General features: G+C 42.9%; 1 protein-coding gene across 1 annotated transcript; it reads right to left on the bottom strand.

Moving 5' to 3' along the window:
• Positions 1-19,815: 19,815 nt before the first annotated feature.
• Positions 19,816-20,542, bottom strand: LOC121837548. The gene is made up of 3 exons (XM_042293170.1): positions 20,294-20,542; positions 19,951-20,191; positions 19,816-19,853 (listed from the first exon to the last, which is right to left on the bottom strand). Exons 1-3 carry the CDS (start codon positions 20,540-20,542, stop codon positions 19,816-19,818), a joined length of 528 nt encoding a protein of 175 aa, XP_042149104.1.
• Between the last annotated feature and the right edge of the window lie 540 nt (positions 20,543-21,082).

Here is a 21,082-nt window from a genome sequence, read left to right as displayed (position 1 = left end):
CCAGTCAAGTTCAATTCACTTTTCTAAATATATTTTTATAAAACTGGAGAGCTTGTTCTCAAAAAGATTTCAAGATCGTGAAACTAAGATCACGACACTTTGCTGAAATGCTAACATATCTCCACATGAGCGAGTGCCGAGGTAAATCTTTCGAAAATTGCATACAGTAAACCCGACATGAGAAGTGCTATCTCACACAATGGAAGTAAGTGAGCCCTAAACATGGTGGAATCTGACGGCGAAAAACGCACAACAATGGTGAGTTCCCCGCACATATGGTCGTAAATTTATTTAGTGTATTGTGTGGTCTTTGGTTCGTACGTGTGTAAAATATTGGTGTTGAAGTATTTCTGCCCGCACTATGGGTTTCTCGGTCATTGATTTCTCGATAAGCAGCTTCACAAGTATAGATATCAGAAATTTAGTACAAATTCCATGTTTGGCTTTTGTGACCTTCCAGGTCCAAGCAACCACTCCGGGAATAAATTGATTAGGGTGAATATAAAACAGAAAAAAAACATAATTCATATTAGATTCTAAATTAAAGTGGTGCATTGTTTCAAACCAGCGCGGCGAATGTATTACCCGACCTGCGTGAGCTTCTCTTTAAAACGTTCACTACCACGGCGTCTACTAAAATTATCAGAGCCGGTTTTAAAGTTCCCGAGGATGCTCTTGGCGCTATTATTTAGAGTGCGGGACTAAAATTAGAAGCTTGTTCTCCTAAAAGCGGCGTAAGAAAGATAACGACGGCATTTCTAAGCATTCACGTCCATATTTCAGCGCTTTGGCCTGCCATACGTGCGAGTTTCTATAGCAACCACGCCTTAAATGTCGTGTGCGCTCTTTGCGAAAAAAAAAAAAAAAACGACCGGAGCTTGAGGTAGGTTTCTTCAGATAATCCAAGGCCTTTTTAAGCAGGCTTTAAACATATCGCGCAAAAGTATATACCTGCAAAGCTTTCTTTCTCGCTGGGGACTCCATCGGTTTCTTTGGAGGCACGCTTCAAAAGACACTTTTGGTGTGTTTTTTTTGTTTTTTTTTTTCGAAACAAGCCAGTTTCTTTTGAGCCGCAAACGTCTGCTAGCGGCAGACTTTCACAGCAACGCCCGTGCTCTTTTAGGCGAGAGATAAACGTGTGACAAGAGCATGAGCTCTGTCCAGTGCGTACTACCCACGCTCGTAGCTTTAGAAATAAATTAACCATTTGAATCAGGCTATACAAGCACCTTTTCTCCCTGCAGTCTGATCGAATGAGGGTCGTAGTTTAAAAAAAATATTGTGTGTTCTACGAGCATTTAGATAATTAAGGGGGCAACAAATCTCTGTACACATTTCCTCTTGATCTTTTGCAGGGTAAAGAAAAATCCGGCTGAACCGTAGGCCGCCCACGCGCTACCAGGAAATAATACATATATCAAGATATTTGGTAAATATGGCCTAAAATAGCTTCAACAGGTTTTAATAGCATGAAAACAATGCGAGACATATTTAAAACGCACAAAAAACGGCAGCGAATAAAATTGATGAAGCAGTCTTTGCAATATCAAGTGTGTGCGAATGTATACAACCCAAAAGTGATGAAAACAAAAACGGACGAGAAGATAAAAAAAAGCACAAGACACGGACTTCAGTAAAAGCACGTGCTTGCCCCGTGACACATTTATCTCCAGTCACTCGAGTGTGTTTTGCTGAATAACGAATCTATGCAATCAAATGACACTTCGTATTTCCCACCAGCCCTATCTAAAAACCCAGTATAACGTTCCGCTATCTGGAATTTAAAACTGGAAAACTATCTCGAGTCTATCTGGATTTCAAATTTTCAGAAGTTACTTCTTTGTCTGTAGTTTAGATTAAAGGTTTCCATATACAATTCCAGTTAGATTTTCTGTTTCATAATTAAGATTGTAAAATTTTTTTAAAGTTTTTTTGGTACAAATATGTTTACTAAAGACCTCTTTCAATATCGAAACGATCCCAGACACGTAGTGGCGCACAAAACATATTGAGAATCAAATGGTCATGGTTTCGGTTTCTATTTGCCAACCTCAATTCAGGACATCCCGTCACAACCGAATACAGTGCACTCGTTTTCATATAGTAACCTGGAAATGTCACACTGAACTCTGGATTTTTTTACCAGGCTGCCAGAAAGGTATGGGGCGCGGCCGGCCGTACTCTTACTCATCGCTAAGTCAAGACAGATTCTTAAAGCCACTGGAGGTCCGTGTTTTAAAGGGGTATCTCACGAAGACAAGTGGGTGCAATAGGAGAAAACGAAGACTTTATTTTCATAAAGTGCTGAGACGCACTATTTCGTCAAAGGGGCAGTCAAAACTAAATTAATGCCACTCCTTTTCATGGCCAAAGAGGTCCCTAATACAACGCGCTCAATGTCGCACGCAGGGAGCTTGTAAGTAGTCTATTAGTGGTTTTGCGAATATTTCAGTTTTAATAGAAGTTTGGAATAATACGCTATTCAATATTTGCTTCGACAGTGACTGCAATATTCGTACTTTTTGTAGAGTTGATCACGGCGTGTTGGCCCAACGCCTCTTGTATACTTTATGCCTTTCGGACGGAGACAAATTCAATGGAGGCCGCCTTCCGAGAAGTTTCGCGCCGCCGCCGTTGCTTCAGAGGAGGGGGCGCCACCTACCTTGGGGCAAAACAGAGCCGTATATGTAGAACGTTTGGCCATTCTTCGGGAAGTATAGGAGGCAAATGAGGAGGCGCCATTGGCCGAAAGCGGGCTGGGCGTGTTCCAGGGCGTCTTCACAAATTCGAATGTGGCCAACCAAAAGTGGGAAATAATACCCTGGTGGTGGTCGCGAGAAACAAACTTGATAAGTGCATCTAAGGACGTCTCGGTGACTGAAAATATGGTGCACGTGATGTTTCAACCAATGTCATCCAAAATAATGGTGGAAGAGTGCCACTAGCGGAATGATCGACGATCGACATAATGCGTACGCCAAGCGCCGAGTGACGGGAATCTGCCGTCCGAGCGGTCACACTCTGTACGAGCAAAGAAGAGTTGAGTGGAACATTTGTTTCTTACATCTTTCTGCATGATCATGATTGAAACATCACGTGCACCCTATTTTCAACCATGAAGGATACCTACAGTTCACTCTTACGGCTTATTAAAACCGTTAACCAACATTTAACTTTGATTAAAACAGTTTCTCGCTGCCATCGCTAGGATATTTTTTTCGGCTTCTGGTTGGACAAGAGAGCTTGTCAAGCCCTCTTTCTGCGTCTGGTGCAGGCCCTGGCTCTGCCCGCTCCTCCCATTGACCAGACTCTTTCTATACACGCTCTGGGGCAGGATATAGAGCCTAGATTGAAGAAAACTTTCATCTCGAACCATGGCGAGCGTTTGGAACTTACTGGAGCACACCTCATGCCGCGATCGGCTCTAAGTGCGCAGTGGCTGTGCTTTCGCGTCGCAAGGAAGCAGGGGAAAAGTCGGTGATGTTTACAGACGATCACCGCTTACATCACCTCCTCGCATCTCGTATTGTAATAGCAACCGAGAAACCGAGTGGCCACTGTCGAGCAGTTGGAAACTCTCTCCAAGACAGGCCCCCAGGAGGCTAACTCCGGGACTTTATGCGTGACGCGATGTCTGCTCATGTCCTAAAAAGCTTGTGTTACAGAGAGTTTCCAACTGATCTATCGGGGTCACGTGGTTTATGGGCCGCTTTTGCAATACGAGCCCCGAGGACATGACGAAAGTCTTCATCATCGGACCACATCTCCACCTTTTTCCTTATTTCCTTGTCGCCTCGGGATAGCGCAGCGGACGAGGACTTGGTACCAATCTTCGCAGAAGGCGTCCACCATTAAATTGCGAAAGCTCCCCATGGTTTGAGATGGACCCTCTATCAATAGGCTTTCGTAGCCTCCCAACCTAGACAGAGGCGTCTCGTGGTGCACACGGGCCTTAGGAGAGGAGGAGGAATTAGTAAGCAAGACGGCCTTGGGGAGCGCTTTCACAGGCTTAGAGCTTGCAGTGAGGATTCAGGAGGCGTTGGTTGGCCCCGTCGAGCGAGCTTCTTACCGAGCACTTGAACACTGCGAGGAAGCAATACCCGCGAAGCTAACAAGCACTTGCGAGTGGTGCTTCCCCGCAGTGCAAGTTTGCTTGGTGAGAAGCGCACCCAACGGGGTTAACTCACAGCGATTTTCCAGGAGTTCATGTTCAGCAGCCATGTAGAGAACCATCTTTGAATAGTCGTAAGTGTTTTGTCTTGTTATTTTTATATTTTAAACCGAAGAAAGTATATATGCATATAGCAAGCAGATTTATAAATACTCTCGAACGCGATAGCTACGACCAACATGTCGCCTACATGCTGCAGTTAGTCAAATGTAACTGAGATTAGTACACAAGTGTAAGGTTTAAAACAACGTTCACAAGTTCAGCTGGTTATCTTTTTCTTAAAGTATGATGCACGGTAAGGAAAGGTTTGGAGAAACTAGTGGATCTTTGACTCAAAAATATTCGGTCAAAATCACTATTCGCATTGAACTAAAAATCCACAATTTAAACATGACTAGTACTAATATAATGCGGTAAGCAAAATAGAGGTGAGGCATTTATATTTATCACTGCAATTCTTAAAGAAAATTTTATCTCGATTTTCCTCTAGCTTTTCACAGGCAAACAGTTGTAATAATAACAAATGTAGCTGCTGTAAAATTCTAAAAAAAAGGTCTATGGAAATGAGAGAATTTTTTCCTTGGCTTCTGAAATCGCAAGTTTAAGCTATATCGTATAACGTTGTCAGTGCCTGCCTTGACGCCGACGGACCATAGTCGCGTCTAGCGTTGTTTCACCAGCGCTGTCGTGCGCGTCGGTGTCAATGATATGCGTGGATGAGGTTGGAAAACCTGTACTCTGCTATAGCCGAGGTAGCACACTAGAGAAACGTCTAAATTGGCTCAAGCTTGGCACTCCTCGATGCCTAACTTGAACCTTTACCGTTTTGCTCCAAAGCGTTAGTTAGTGCCAATATACATTCCTTCGGCGTTTTTATGTTTTCTCTTTGAATCGCCAGATTGAAAAGGGCCAGACTTGAGCCAGATATACCCGGTATAAACCGCAGAACCAGAAGTGGAGCCTACACCTGGAACTTATTCGGAAATTTAGGCCATAAAGTGCCACATGAAAACCGAGCAACTAAAATTGAAAAGTAAGTCTGGCACTTGTTCGGCAATTTAGGCCTAATACTTCCACGTGACAGTCAAACTATCATCCTTGATGCCTGCCTTTAGCAATTGTTCGGCGAGTTTGGACCAAAATATCCAGACACTGGTCAAAGAAAATCAAGTCTTTTTCAATCACGTGAAGTCTTCACACGATTTAAGGTTCTTCTGTTAGCGAACCTGCATACCTACCGCCTCTTTGGCTCATATAAAGCAACAATTAGATATGACCGTAGGTAGTTCCTAGAAACTTTGATAATATCTAAAAGCTACAAACACCTGTCACACGCCTTTAATAAAAAAGGAAATCTGCCCACCGCTCGCACTAACCATGGTATCACATTTATTAATTATATATTACGATATTTATGATCGAAAATATACAGATGAATAAGCCGTAGTTGATCGAATGAAGGAAAATCTACGAAGCAGCCGGAAAGCAAAGTTTTTGGGCGGAGCCGGGTTCGACCTCAGGGTTTCCCGATTTCCGGTCGGGTATGCTAACCACTAATCTACTAAGACTTTTCTTCTTTTCCTTTATTACAATGACGAGCAATAGTTCACGTCAATACCAGTTAAAAATGGACCACAAAACTTTTGCAATGCATAATAAAAAGCCTGCATTTCGAGCAGTGGTTCGCACAAGCCCAGCCAATCTGGCTCAGGCTCGCGTGTGAAAAAACACTTTCGACTTGTTTGAGGAGTGAAAAGAATATATGCGTACTTTTTTGGCACTGGGGTCCGCATGCCGAACTGCCATGCGGGACCGCCAAATGCTACACAGCTCCAAAAGGAAAAACATGTCATATGGCATACAATCATCATTTGTCACTTTCAGGCAACGTATGCCAGATGGGTAATGCAGAACTCCTTCTTCATGGTAAAGTCGCCGGCCATATGAGCTCCCCCGGCCGAACACCGACCGGAGCAGCGAAAATCCCGCATGCGGCGCGTCGAGCGCTGCCGCGTCCTGGGAGCCGGGCTATTGGGACCAAACCATTCCGTTATCAAAGGGGTGGACGCTGGAAGTTTAATAGCCTTGCGCGTTTTGGATCGTTAATCTGAAGCACGGCCGATTATAATCCAGCTTGCGTTCCTAGGTAAACACAGACGGCTTATCAAAATTCTTCACTGCATAATATCTCTGACGTGTTAAATGCTACATTTATTATTTGCAAAACCAGTTAGTCATTTCAATTATTTCCTACCCGAAGAGTAATCCTATGCACAAGCTTTCTTAAACCTACACTAGACAATGACAAGCGATTTTGAAATAATTTATTTAATCTATAAGGATATGCTATAGTTAACAAAAAGAAAAAGATTTGTGTCAAAGCAGAATAAAGATTCAGGCACTTTTCATGAACGCGTTTTATCGAGGAGGCTCTACTGTTCTGCACTCAGTAGTGTGTTGCTTCGTCAAGGGTAATTTTCTACACGATGACTTTGCGGATGGCTTCCTGGTCGGCCACTTCTCGCTTGCCGAGGGATCATTGTTGTCATGCCTAATGTATCAAGCATAGCTGAATGTTCCTTGGGAGGAACATTCAGCTAGATATGAACGCCGTAACAATTTTTTTCGCTGAGATATAAAATAGAGAAGCTTGAGGCGTGGATATTGAGAAGATTTCACAATGCTACTTTGCACAGTCGTCATTTCCTTGTCGAACCTTTCACGGCACCATAACTTCTTTAATAGGTTTTACAAAAGTTAAACAACGCATACACAGACAATTAAAAATATCCATATAATATTTCTATGCAAACAAAAATACCAAACATGGCACAAAAACGCGTTTCAGTGACATATTCACAATTTTTTTGCAAATAAACCATCTTTCATAATACTTCACAAAACATATCAAAATGCGCGTATATAAATATTCTTTACGAATATATAAAGATAATATGCGCACCCTTAAATATATTTTTGTTATCAACGCGGAAATACGGCTGATTTCTCAAAATGTGGCAAGATTGGGCGTCGATATTTAAAAAACTCCATCTTTTATTTTCTTTAAATTCTCTTTGGCACTTTGCAGTGACTTGAACTAACCTGTGATGGCAAAAGATTGAGTAACATATGACCTCCAAGCGGGAAAGGCTACGACAAACCTTCACTCGGAGCGAGCCGACGTCTTCGTCATAGCGGCTTTGCCGCACAGCACCAAACGTTTTGAGCGTTAGTTATGGCATGTATTTTATATTATTAAAATTCGTTTTTTTATAAGCGGTGAGTATTAGTGACGTGAAAAGGAACTTTGAGCTGGAATACCATTAATTAGCTTCCAATTCACAAGAACAAAACGGCCCCACTCTGCAAATTCGCTACCTATGCATTATACATAAGCTTAAAACTCTCAGTTGCTCGAATGGCCATGTATACATCTGGCCTCTCGGCATATGATGATTTTCACAGATGAGTTGCCTGGATTCCTTTGACAGGTTTTACTGTGGTCCACTTTGCTTGCTTCACCGCACGAAACTCTCGAACTCGAAGACTGTTGTGAGCACTGCGCAGAGTGGTTTGACGCATTTTGCGAAGTGCTGAAGGCATGTAGTTCCCACCAGGAACGCAAGCGATTGTACGTGCTTCTGCCACCAATCATCCTGAAGAAAAAAATATTGCGTCTAGTGTCGGAAGCGACTGCCTACATGATTGATCAAACATGAAAACTGAAGCGCAAAGGTGGTGTTTGGGCAACCCCTGATCCCTACATGGGGAAAAAGGCGAATGCCGAAGACGTGAGGGTTGCAATTGAGTACTACACACGCGACGACCTCGCATGCTCTGTTCAAAGCCCCAACAAAAAGGACGTCGTCAAAGCCATGATCAACGACATGTCCAAAGCCGTAAAAAGGTTTATGACCCGCTCTATTAAGGAGGCTTACCAGCTGTTTAGGAAGGACCATCCCCATCCCGAACTAGGCATCTCCAAATTTTATTCCCTACGACCAAAATGGGTAAAAAAAAAGTCCCGAGCACGAGGTGTGCGCATGCATATATTGCGTCAATTTTCAGCTGCTTTTAACGGCAATAACAAATGCCCCAAAGAAGACATTTACTGAAGACGACCTCAAGCGCATCTACCTCTGCTGCGCTCCACAGAACGATTGCTTTCTGCGCCGTTGCGAAAAGTGCCCAAAAACGCAGAGCATCTCGCTGCAGTCGCTTCATCTCGACGAAGACGAAGAGATCTGTTTCGCGTTATGGGACGCTGGCGAACTCGTCAAAAAGGTTATGGACACTTGTGCCTTCCTGCGGCAATAAGAGAGCGAAAAGTATATGAGGCATTCTTACATCCTTGACCTTGAACGAAGCCTGATACATGACACAAGAACCGCCTTACCACCCAAGGCAGTGGTGTTCCACTTCGATTTTGCGGAAAAATGGACAGTACTCTTTCCAACCGAAGTGCAGAATTTTCATTGAAAAAAATCTCAAGTGTCTCTCTCCACAAGTGTGGTTACGTTCACGCAAGGCACGCAAAGCTTTGCCGTTGTCACCGATGGTACACGACACATGACACAGCTCACGCTCTTCTAGCCACATAGGCCATAAAAGAGTATGTTAATATTTCATTTCCCAGTCTTTTCTGAAATAATTTTTGTATCAGACGGAGCGGGGCGCATTTCAAGAATCGCTTCCAATTCCACGAATTGTCTCCGAAGTCGCACTCTTCGGCAAGATGAATCTTTTCAGCCACCGGACACGGAGAAAGCGCTTGTGATGAAGTAGGTGGAAGAACCAACGCTCACCAAGTTGAGATCTTCGCTCAACTCAACGATTGCCACCGCTAAAGACTTTGTGGAAGTGCTACGTAAAAAAATAACAAATGTCTGTATGTTCCACCTGTCTGTGGAACGGGTTCGAGAGTTTCGTGCGGTAAAGCAAGCAGAGTGGACCACCATAAAACCTGTGAGAGGAATCCAGGCTTCTCATCTGTGGAAGTCATCATATGCCGAGGGGCCGGATGTATACATGGCCACTCGCATAACTGTTAAGCTTATCTATGCATAGTTACCGAATTCGCACAGTGGGGCCGTTTTGTTCCTGTGAATTGTAAGCTAATTAATGGCATTCCAGCTGAAAGTTCATTTTCGCGTCACTAATACTCAGCCCTTATGAAAAAAAGAATTTTAAAAATATAAAATACATGCCATAACTAACGCTCAAAACGTTTGGTGCTGTGCGGCAAAGCCGCCTTGACGAAGGCGTCGGCTCGCTCCGAGTGAAGGTTTGTCGTAGCTTTTCCCGCTTGGAGGTCATATGTTACTCAATCTTTTGCCATCACAGGTTAGTTCAAGTCACTGTAAAGTGCCACGGGGAGTTAAAAAAGAAATAAAAGATGGAGTTTTTTTTAAATATCGACGCCCAATCTTGCCACATTTTGAGAAATCAGCCGCATTTCCGCGTTAATAACAAGAAGACAATTAAGGGTGGGCATATAATTTTTACATATCCGTAAAGAATATTTAAATACCCGTAATTTGATATGTTTTGTAAAGTATTATGCAAGATGGCTTATTTGCAAAAAAAATTGTGAATATGTCTCTAAAACGCGTTTTTATGTCATGTTTGATATTTTTGTTTGCATAGAAATATTTTATTGATATTTTTAATTTTTTGTGTATGTGTTGTACAACCTTTGTAAGACCTATTAAAAAAGTTATGGTGCCGTGAAAGGTTTTATAAGGAAATGACGACTGTGCAAAGTAGCATTGTGAAATCTTCTCAATTTCCACGCCTCAAGCTTCTCTATTTTATATCTCAGCGAAAGAAATTGTTACGGCGTTGGTATCTAGCTGAATGTTCCTCCCAAAAACATGGCTTTCATATATATTTTCCACAAAAATATCTAAATTATGACCCGGACCATCATTGCATGAACTGACGTGGAATCACCCTGCTGCTTTACCTGTGCCTAAAGCAAGCTCCAGTTTATCAGCGGTTATAATATCCGCTCCGAACACTTGGGGCCAACACCCGAAGACAGCAATTCTAATCAGCCATGCTTTTGTGATTCACACTTCTAAAGGCCGGAATCCCGATAAATGCTATGCATCCACTCCTTTGATAACGAAATGGCTTGGTCCCAATAGCCTGGCTCCCAAAACACGGCAACGTTCGACGCGCCGCGTGCGGGATTTTCGCTGCTCCGGTCGGCGTTCGGCCGGGGGAGCTCACATGGCCGGCGACTGCACGTTGAAGGACGCCCCCCCCCCCCCCCCCCCCAAAAAAAAAAAAAAAAATTGTGTCCCAACAGAATGTGAAAACGTGTTCAATGTTTTCAGGTTGTTTGCACAATAAGCACTCCACTGGCCATAGCACATCTACACCTTTTTCCTTAGCAAGCTTTCGTAGGTAAAATATTGCAGTGCAATTTAAAGAAAAGAGTCTTTATTGAAGAGGGAAAGCACATACGTTTCACCCGTTTCAGTACATAACGACCCTCGCTGCAAGCAACACTTCTGTACAAAGGCACTGGCAATATACATAACTACAAGTCACGTTCTAGCGTTTTCTTGGATTACACCGACAGGTAGTCCAAGGAAAAGCGCGAGGTAAAAACATGCAGGCCATCGACAACCTCTTTCTGGAACCCGTAAAGCCGTGTTGGCTCTTTGCCACAAGATGACACAAGGAACGATGGCAAATGAGGTGACAGTTTTGTTTGGATGAACGCGCGTATGAACGGTTTCACGTCATCGCGTAGAAAAAAGAACCGTGACACAAACTGTCGCAGAAAGAAATGTGAAAACCCTAGTCCCCCATTATAATGGGGGACTAGGTTTTTTTAATAATATATCACTAAACGAGTACAATTTAGCCATTTTTTTGCGCTTTCCAAATATTCTGTTCCGACATTTCGAGTGTCAAGTTTTTTTTTTTTTTGCACAAACTTGTCAATACGTTCTTTCTCGCCAGTCACGACCCGAATATAGCCACGTGTAGATTTGGTGAAAAAAAAAATGTAGTTATGTTTAGCACGCGCTTGTACTTTGTGACTGAACACTTGCATCTTAGTATCTTAAAGAACTATCTCTTTTGCGGTTTTTCTTTTTTCTGCGCAAACGCTTTTAATCGGATGAATCAAACGTGAAACAAAAATACACGCGGAGGGCATTGGGAATCTTTCGTATTTTGATCAGCGCCACCACTCCGCACTGCGCATGTTTCATATTTTGATTTGCGCCACTACTCAGGTGTAGTGTCAACAGTCGAGGCAAAATTTACTGCTGTTTGCGCGGGGTTTGTTTTTGGCTTGCCGGGTATGAACTGAAATATGTCCAGGGACTTTATGAACCCAGCGCAGCCGTCAACGAGCCAGCAATGTGCTATAGTGCTACCAAGGATATGCATGTTGATAAGAACAAAGAAGAACTACCACGGCCGGCGTACAGAGAGTATTTCGCTGTGGTGGAGGTGGTTACTAACAACTTGACCGCAGAAATTGGCACTCTGTTGCCTCAACGCCTACCCGGCAACGAGAAACCTGTTCCGGCGAAACAACACAGCAATCCCATCCAGCGCGTTAGACGAGCGCCTGTTCAGCAAGGGCAGGGATGTGTTCGTTATCAAACAAGGGAAACTTTCAGACACTAATTCCGAGAAGCAACCTCTGCTAAGTTACAATATGAAGTAAAAAGCACACTTTTTATTTTTATGCAAATAAACTTGGTGAAAAGCGTTTCCTAGTTTTTCCTAATTGTTTGTGTTATAGAAAAGTAACTGAAAAGTAACCTCGTTACTTTTTAAAAGTAACTGTAACTGTAACGAGTTACTTTTTTGTAGCGGTAACTGTAACGGTAACTTCGCTACTTTTTCCTGAAAGTAACTGTAACTGTAACGAATTACTTTTTAAAAGTAACTTGGCCAAGACTGCCCATTACTCACACGATGAAACAGATCACGCCTCATAGACTCCCAAGACGATTCCCAGATAAAACTTGCAAATACGCGATGAAACGTTTGCATAATCATACGACTAAAATAAATGACTTGCAACACGTGCCATCATTTGGAAATAAGAAAAACCTTACAGGACAGTCACACGGGTGAAAATGGACAGGTCACGTCTCTTCCAGCGTGAATCGCGCCTGTTGAGGTCGGTGGCGACACCCGACCACTAGCGTTTGTTTTCGCGATAACAATTGAGTGGCACGCCAAGGTATTTATTTGCACGGTTCGCCATCCCAACTCCATACTAACGCCAACGTCATCTTAAAGTAAAAAAAAAAACATACATTTTTTCAAGCGCTGCCATAAACCATATGCGACTAAACATGACCACCGACGACCAAGAAGAGAATGCAACTTTCGTGCTTCAAGAATGTTCATCTTCTACAAACGAACGGTGTAAGACTGAAAAGTATTTTTTTTTAAGTTAAGTGTTTCTCTAAAGCAATCTTGAAACGTATTACAGCAGTCCCATTCAGGTTTCACTTTTAGGAAGTAGTTCATTAAACCTTCACAAGTTTTATGTATGTGGGCGATTGTACTATAGCGCATCTCGGCTCACTAGGTGAAGACGGGGGCGTGCGTATTGATTTACTTAAATAGTGTTTGAGGTTTGGAAATATTTTTTTTGATTACGAAGCGGGAAGGGAGCTATCACAGAATTCACATTTAAGGCGGAAACACCGAAACCACTCAGTCTTAGATGGTGACTCAAGTTCTTCTTGCAGAAGCTTGTCTTCGGTGACATCTGGTTTGTTTGACCTTAGTCAATAAAAAATATCACTTCTAGATGGCCAGACGACCTAGTATACTAACAGCAATAAAGCTACACGGCCAATATTTTCTCTTGGGGAGGGGGGGGGGGGGGTGTGGAACCCTCGAGTTCCCTTTACCTTCATAAAATTTGAACAATGAAAACAGTTCATTGCGTGGAGATTCCTAACGTCACTACAATCGCTCTTTTTAGGCGCGTTGTGCATTATATTTTGACAAGAACGTTAAATATTTCTGTTGGAGACATTTTACTGTAATCATTGTTTGAATATGCCGTCTGAAAGCTCCCCTTGGTGTTTGCTCTCCGGCACAGAAAGATGGACATGCCACAATCTTTCATTATGTCTTTAATAGAAAAATCGGCCGCCCCTGAGTGTAAACTTTTAAGGATGCTTAGAGCCCCTAGGTTGAATTATCGGCATAAATAGACGATACCAGTATTCATTTCAGTTACCTTTTAATATAATATTTCAGCTCAAGATCTCACCATACATTTTCGGGAGGCACAGCCGTGCGGACACTATTGTGCAAGGGTTTCCTTTTCCTTACACGAGTGCTTCTGTCAAGGAATAATGTTACGGTGCTGTACTTTGGTACCTTAGCACACAACTTCGGAGCGAGTCTAAAAGCACAGCTTGTGTATTTTTCTGGTGCATCAGTTTCCCTTTAGAGAAATCGTGCGTTCCACGAAGCAGACACGACGCCGGTGGAAAATCAAACTAATGACATGGTAAAATCGAGAAATGAGGGATGCAAAGAAATACTCGATGTCTACCCTAAAACTGCACCTAGAAGACAGTAAACAATCACGTGACCAGAATTGTATTATTGAAACTAAACTTCGCTTATATAAAATAGCATGAGTTAAGATTACGAGAAGTATTGGAATACATGCATGATTATAAGAATGTGTTGTATATTGTGCAGGGGTGACCTTGCCTAGGCAAGTCTGATTACCCTAGGAGTGCGTAAATGTGTTTTTTTTTTGTTTTATCCTGCATGGACGGAACGGTACGCAGTGTTGTAAATAAATACATAGATAAAAATACCTAGGCTGACAAATAACTATATGGGTATTAATATCTACCTTTATGTTTCTTAATATACACGCATTTTTTCATCAGTTGACTATTCAAGTTCTTTGGACAAAGTTCGCGAGTGCAAAGCGCAAAAGTTCGCAAGGCCCTCTCGCTTGAAAGCCTTTCATAGTCTTTCGCGGCTTCACAAATTGCAACATGCTTTCATTCCAGAATATCTGGAACCGTAATTTCTAAAACGATTAAATTAAAACCATTTCAACACATACGTTTGACTGTGTGCTGCACAACTTCAGCATACTGCATCGCAAGCTTCCTGCTTCAAACCTGCATAAAAAAAAAAAAAACAAGAGAGCGGCCTACACACGATCATGCGCAATTACTTCAGAAAAATTAACTGCGCAAAAAAAAAAGGGTCGTAAAGAGGACATTAGAGGTAAATTGAAGTGGTTCTCTGTTTGAGAAAACAAACACATTCTGAAGTCGTCTTTATTCAGCCTCCGGGATTACGAATATCAAAATGATATATTAAAGGGATGCGCCAAGTATCCACAACAGATCGTTGAAAATAGCCCTGAAGTCCCTCCTTCTCGTCGAGCTCTGTGGGTAGAGAGAATCATGATGTATTATGCAGAGATCTCAACATTTCCGCGACTTCCGTAAGCCTTACGACCAAGAGGCAGAAGCGCTGCCCGCATTCCCTCACAAGTGGCACGCGGAAGACAGTTGAAGCCTCTGGGTAAGATGTCACACCAGCGGTATTTTTTTTTTAGGTTTTTTTTTTGCGTCTAATAATATGTTCGCGAAAAATGCTTGCGATATTTAAATTTACGCGACAACAATACACTAAAAATTACCTCTAGTTCGTTTTTCTCAGTTCAATAATATGTATTAATTTTTTAACATTAGGTAGCGTATACTTCGATGTACCGTAGGCTTTGCGACGCCATATTGCCGCTTCCGGCACCGTAGAGTGTACTCCGCTCCCTCGGGTGCTTTCGAGAATGATCTACACCATCTTATCTTGTGACCTTCAGCAGTTGACGCTGCGAGCCATCCGACTGAGTCGTGCGCTCTGAACTTATTAGATACCCAGGCACCTCACGCGTCGCTGCGCATCTCACAAGTCATGTAACACGTACACGGTTGGCTCCGGGGAATTGTAACGTCCTCTACAATAGTTGCGTCGTGCTGTAGAAAAAGCTATATATCCATATTCCCTCGCGACACGGGGGAGTAGAGACTGGCTCAGCTTTGCTAAGCGTTGTATTGCGGTAGGCCTACCAGATGCCGAGAAAGGAAGGCAGAGTCACGCGTTCGATGGCGCCCGTCAGCGAGACCTTTGTCTCCGTTCAAACTCAAAAACGTTTTCTTTTTTTTTTTTTTTTGGGGGGGGGGGGGTAGAAATGAGGGGGGGGGGGGCGGGAGCGGTGGGACTACGGGAGCATATGCTTCAATGGTTGTGATCCTTGAAGCTGGAGATAAGTCGCGGAAAACAGCTGAATAGTCCAATCATTGTCCACTTCGACACCCTTCTCGGGCATCGCCATGTTGCTGTGAATTTCTATTACTTCGTGCTATATTGGTGAGTCGCTAGAGACTGTAGCAAATAAGATACGCTAGCGTTGTTTCCGCCATGGGGTCATTCTGTCACGATTCGAACCAAAAATATATAAGTTTTGATTTTTCGCATTCTATTCATAATGTTTAAAAATGCAACATATCGTATATTTAAACTGACGTGCGACCAAGTATCAGTCAATTGCAATCGTTCAATTCTATCGAACTGTATGGCACTCCCGTTATGTCTCTGCTTCACCACAACATACCACGAAGTTCACTAGCGTTGACGATTGTGTAAGTTGGTATTTCACGTTCAAAAATTAGACAGATAAAGCGGCGCTGTTGTTCGTCTACCTTCACGTACTGGTGCGTAGCTCTGTGCTAATTTTAATATTTAATTATTCGCAACTCCAGCCCGCTGCTTTCCCCCTCGTGGACGAACGAAAAAACAGAAAAGAGGGGACGGTCAAGGAAATGGTGACAGGGACTTGTGGCCTTCGTGCTGCTTTTACCGCATGGTTTTGGTCGGTGTGTCTGTGCATCATGTAGTTTTAATGAAAAAAAAAACACAAAACGAGCGTGTTAAAGTAGAAATTGTTGTTCCACTCTGCGGCTTTTAAAAAAGTCGCCATGCTCTTTTTATTAACCCATATCAACATATCCGTTCCCTGTGATATGCTGTTCCCCTGACCGCTTCGCATTTTTAGTCAAATGAATTAATTTTAACTTACTGGCCAGCGCCAGCGAGCAGGTGCACAGGAAATTCTGGAGAATCTATACCCGTCATTTGCGCCATCTTGCAACTACTCCCCGCCATCTAGAGGGTGTTAGACTTGCGAATATCCCAAAAGTGAAGCATTATATCACTTTTAGCAGCGTCACAGCAGATGGCCGTGAGAAATACCCGTAGACGAACTTTCAATATTTCAGATCTCGAGAGAGAGAGCTGTAATTATTGTTTATCTGAATATTTTGCCCGGCCTGTACTTCACCTCTCTGTCAGGTTCTCCTTTTATATGTTAATAATATGCTCACGCTTTACATATTTTATATCAATTGGCAGCTTGTACTGCTTTTGAGCCCTGATTGTATTTAAGAAGTTAAAAGTGAGCTGTATCATAACTTTATCACAAAAAGAAACCGTGAGGTTTTTCTGAAGAACAAAGTTTACGAAGAAATAACGTAAAAGTGGTTCAACGCTGGTTGTTTATAAGCCGATCGGGACGGTGCTACGCCTGGCGGCGCCAATAATTAGTATGTCCATAACCAATTTCGTCCGCTCACTGCACCCGGTAGAATCGTCGGTCAATTTTGTTATTTTAAACAAAGAAAATACGCAAAGTGTAAAACGTGAACTCTTTTTGATATAACTTTACACAACAAAATTTCACATTAATATTCTTTTTTTCTTTTTGCATCCCACACCAAATATTTGGACAATATAATCGCAAAACGTGACATTTTACTAAAACCAAACTGATATCCTTTTTTTGCTACACAAAAGGTACCACCGCGTGAAACGATAAATCCACTACACACAGCAGGTAAATTCAAATAACAACACTGTGTCATGTGGCTATTTACATCTGTTCTGCACTTTTTCAACTTGTAACCAGAAACATTAGCCCGAGCGCGGACTTTTGCGCCAACATTGCTCCTACTAGGTTACACCACACCCGGAACTCCACCTGTACAGGAGCCGTCCATAGGCCACACCTTCTATATAACAAGGCCATTGTGTTGGGTTCTTTACGTCACCAACCGAAGGCTGTGAGGATGAAGGCTGCGTCAGCGTTCGACTAAGGCTCGTGTCCTCAATGAATGGACACGCGTCTCAGCCAAACATAACAGACGTGTCCAATTCCTTCCCCGTGCTGGTCTCGGGTTTGTCGTAACGAACCCAACGCAACCGCCTTGCTATTTAGGAGGCGTTGCTCTAGGGTAGCTATAGTTCTTGAGTGTGGGAATGATGGTGCGCACGCGCGTGCTCTTGATTGAACAAACAGAGCCAGGGTTCACTTATCATGAGACCTCGCGTGAGGCAGGCAACCCTTTTTGCCACTTGCTTCATACATTTCAATGTCGACTTTGTTCACCTGGGGGATCGGTGCCGAGTGGGCTAGCGCACACAAGCTCGGAGCACGTGGAGCGAAAGCTCGCGCTCCAGTACCCAGGGGCCCTGGCCTCAGTCGGCACCCCTGCCGGTTTTGATCTGAGCGACCATCGTACCGTCGTGCGGTCAAGTATTACGACTGCGTGGTGCACGATAAAAATCGTAGGCTTGTGGTTGTACTGCACTGGCAATATTGCTCATCTACAGCTGAGACAACAGACGCCCATTGAGGCTTACTAACGTCCGGCTGTATAACCATATACACAACACAATTACAATTACATTATAATTAGTTCCCGACTCCGGGTAGCTTACGTCTTCCTCCTTTGTAACGACAGCGACTGCGTCCGCGGGGCTCTGATTTTACGGAGGTGAGAACTCGCTATTTCCCTTCGACGCGCCACCTCAGAAAGATGGCTGAGCTGAATATTACGGGGGCCATGAGGGGAGATGCGCATCGGCGGATTCGGCAGAGGGATGAGACGGCGGTTGCGGGCTATTTACCATCACTCGGCAGGGATCTGGTGGCGGGTATTTTTTCGTAAAAGAGTAGAGGAGGGATCGTGGCGCTTCCCCCTAATCTAGGTGTCAAATTAGGTGTGGTTCCTCATCAAAGAACTGATTCAAACATGCAGTTAGGAGTCATTAGAAACTTCGAAAATGTTTGGAATTTAAAATTTAGGCGACTCTATTCTGCCAGAGAAATTGAAGTCAGATGGTACTCAAGGTCCTCTAACTCAAATGGCTGTTTATAAACCCTACAGGAGAAGGACATATAACACAAATGAAGCCAATTTAAAAACACGTTAGTAACGTTATCAGATGCAGGCACCTAAACTTTCTAAAGAAGCAACAGAATTACTGAAGGCGACTGTGATATTTTGGTACCACACTAATCATCCGGGCTTCTATGCTGGATATATTGTAGCATTATATGTGCTGTTGTTGTTCTTTGTGGGTTTTATGGCGAGGAACTCCTACAGTCATACAGCGCCAAACTAGGTAAGCTAAAAAAAAGTAAATGTAGACTAAAGCTAGACTAGAACATGGCTATATTTTGTGTAAAATACGTGTAGTTTTGAGATAAGCTAAAATATATTCAAATGATATGGGAGGCTGCTCCCCTAGAAACAAAAGGACAGGAAGAAATGGGATGTTGTACTTCAAAAACTCAGGGAAATGAGACTTGTATTGCTGTAGAATGCCATGCCAAAAAAAGAAAACATGCACAACAGATAGTTTCTCCACAGTTTTCACACAGCGGCAGTACCTCACCTATATGCAGGTATTGATAAGTAAGGCTCGAGTGGGCTAATTCTTAAGCGGCAAAGGATGACTTCGTGGAAAAGATTTTTATTAAAGGAAGATTCGGACCTACCAAGATCTTGTTCGATGGCATGAAGCTTGTTATTATCGGCTAAGTCCCATTCAGATTGCCATAGTTGTAAAAGTTAAACTCTTAAAGACATTTGAAGGTCTTGGTAAGGTATGCGGACATTCTATGGTAAAAGGTTCTGCGAAGAGGCGGCTAGTCTAGCTACAGCCTCGTTGCCTGCGAGGTCCAGATGGCTCGAGGTCCAGCTAAACTTAATATCATCCCCACCCATCGGTCTCTACTGAACCTTGGTGAGTCAACTTATTATTTTTTTCTTATTTTTCTAGACTCTCAAAGTGTAAAAACAATTTCAAAGTCTAGTAAAAGAATAACTTTAATCACTTTGCTCCTGATTATATAGTCAAGTGCTGCCATAGTACCATTCAATTCGGCAGTAGAACAGCTGGGAACATTGTTAAGCCGAGTCACATTGGTACCTGAATGTGCATAAACTCCCTATCCAACATACATTGAGGGTTTGACTAAAAGCCCGAGACTGAGAAAGAAGGGACAGACAAACACAAGGTTTCAAACACAGCTGAAATTAATTCGTCTACTAAAGGGATTATGGGTCTAATAAAACTCGTCACAAACACGGTCGTCACTGGCCGACAAGTCATAGGTGAACTCGTTAAGGAGGCCAACTCGTCAAAGGGCATCTCCTGCAAAAAATTGTCGTCGCCCCGGAATAATCGTCACAAGGAACACTCGTGTTACGGCGTGGAGTTTGACTGTAAAACTAGGAATTTATTTCTGTTTATTCCTATGAATTATCTTACACAACGTGTTGGCAGCTGTGATCAAAATATGTCGCTGAAATTGAAATAAATATAACCAGATGAAACGACACGGTTAAGAAAGAACGAACGAATGAATAATGCAATTTTATTGAACTTGCACTGGCCATTACAACATGCAACTAAAAATCGGATATTCCTAGCAATATTTCGAAACATGCTGAGGGCAGATCCGGTGAAGAGCTCGTCTAGAATTCTAGATATGCGCTCATTCACATCTTTATATTTCTGTGCGAGAGGCGGCGGCGGTTGTCCAGCGTCTTGCTGGGTCATCTTTAGTTCTCGTAGTGCTTGTTCATCCTTCAGACACATCAGGAAGGCCCAGAGGTTGGGAAGACACCAGTCGACGTTGGACTGCAGCAAGAAACAAAAAGAAAATGCAGATTAACATAAAATTTTCCGGAAAATGCTGACTACCATATTAAAACAGTTAGGACCAAAGCAACCTTAACGCACCTGGATGCCTTGATGCCAAGCTTCGAGAGCGTTGTTCGTGCGTGGCATATCTTGCTGCACCGCATCAGGCACAGACCATAGGCTTGGTGAGAATATAGCTGTGTGAAGTCCATTTTGTCTTCGGCGACCAACGTAGGTGTCTTCGAAGTACGTGGCCAGATCGGTGGACTCACTGGGAAGGACTTCGAAGAGCGCGTCAAAGGCATCTCGAACCTGTGCAGGTGGCAGGAACGCCAACGTGGGTAACATTTAAATCTAGAAAAGGCAATACTTATTGGCATATACGCCGATAGAATATTTTATTGGTTTCACATGCACCTTTATTATTTTGGAATTATATGTACTTTTAAACCTTAGATTTTCGGCGTTTGAATAAAACAGGCTGCAACACAACTGGTTGTTTTTGCACCAAATATATGCAATAAGATAATAATCCATATATGGAGATGAACGAACTGTACGGATTAAATGAAATAAGTAATGACAAAGCGTAGAAGAGTTCATAAAGGAATGAAAACTTCGACGTTTAACGTCGTTTCGGCGATCGGGCATGGTAATAAAAATAAATTTGTAAAAATATGCTACAGCCTATGATGTCCCAAAAAAGGAATGCATATTTCGGGAAGGCTTCATGACATGGTAAGCTGAATAAAGTAACATAGTGTCACCGTTGTCACGAAAGACGAATCATGAGGTGGAGAATATCTGAAAGAACTAAACGCTTAAAGGGTTACTCCGCCGATTTCTTCATGGTCCCCGATTTCCTTGAAATTTTGCTGAACTCGCCAA

Source organism: Ixodes scapularis, unplaced genomic scaffold (assembly GCF_016920785.2).
Source record: "Ixodes scapularis isolate PalLabHiFi unplaced genomic scaffold, ASM1692078v2 PGA_scaffold0__279_contigs__length_252992795, whole genome shotgun sequence".
Classification (NCBI taxonomy): domain Eukaryota; kingdom Metazoa; phylum Arthropoda; class Arachnida; order Ixodida; family Ixodidae; genus Ixodes; species Ixodes scapularis.
This window is presented reverse-complemented; position numbering and strand designations above follow the sequence as displayed.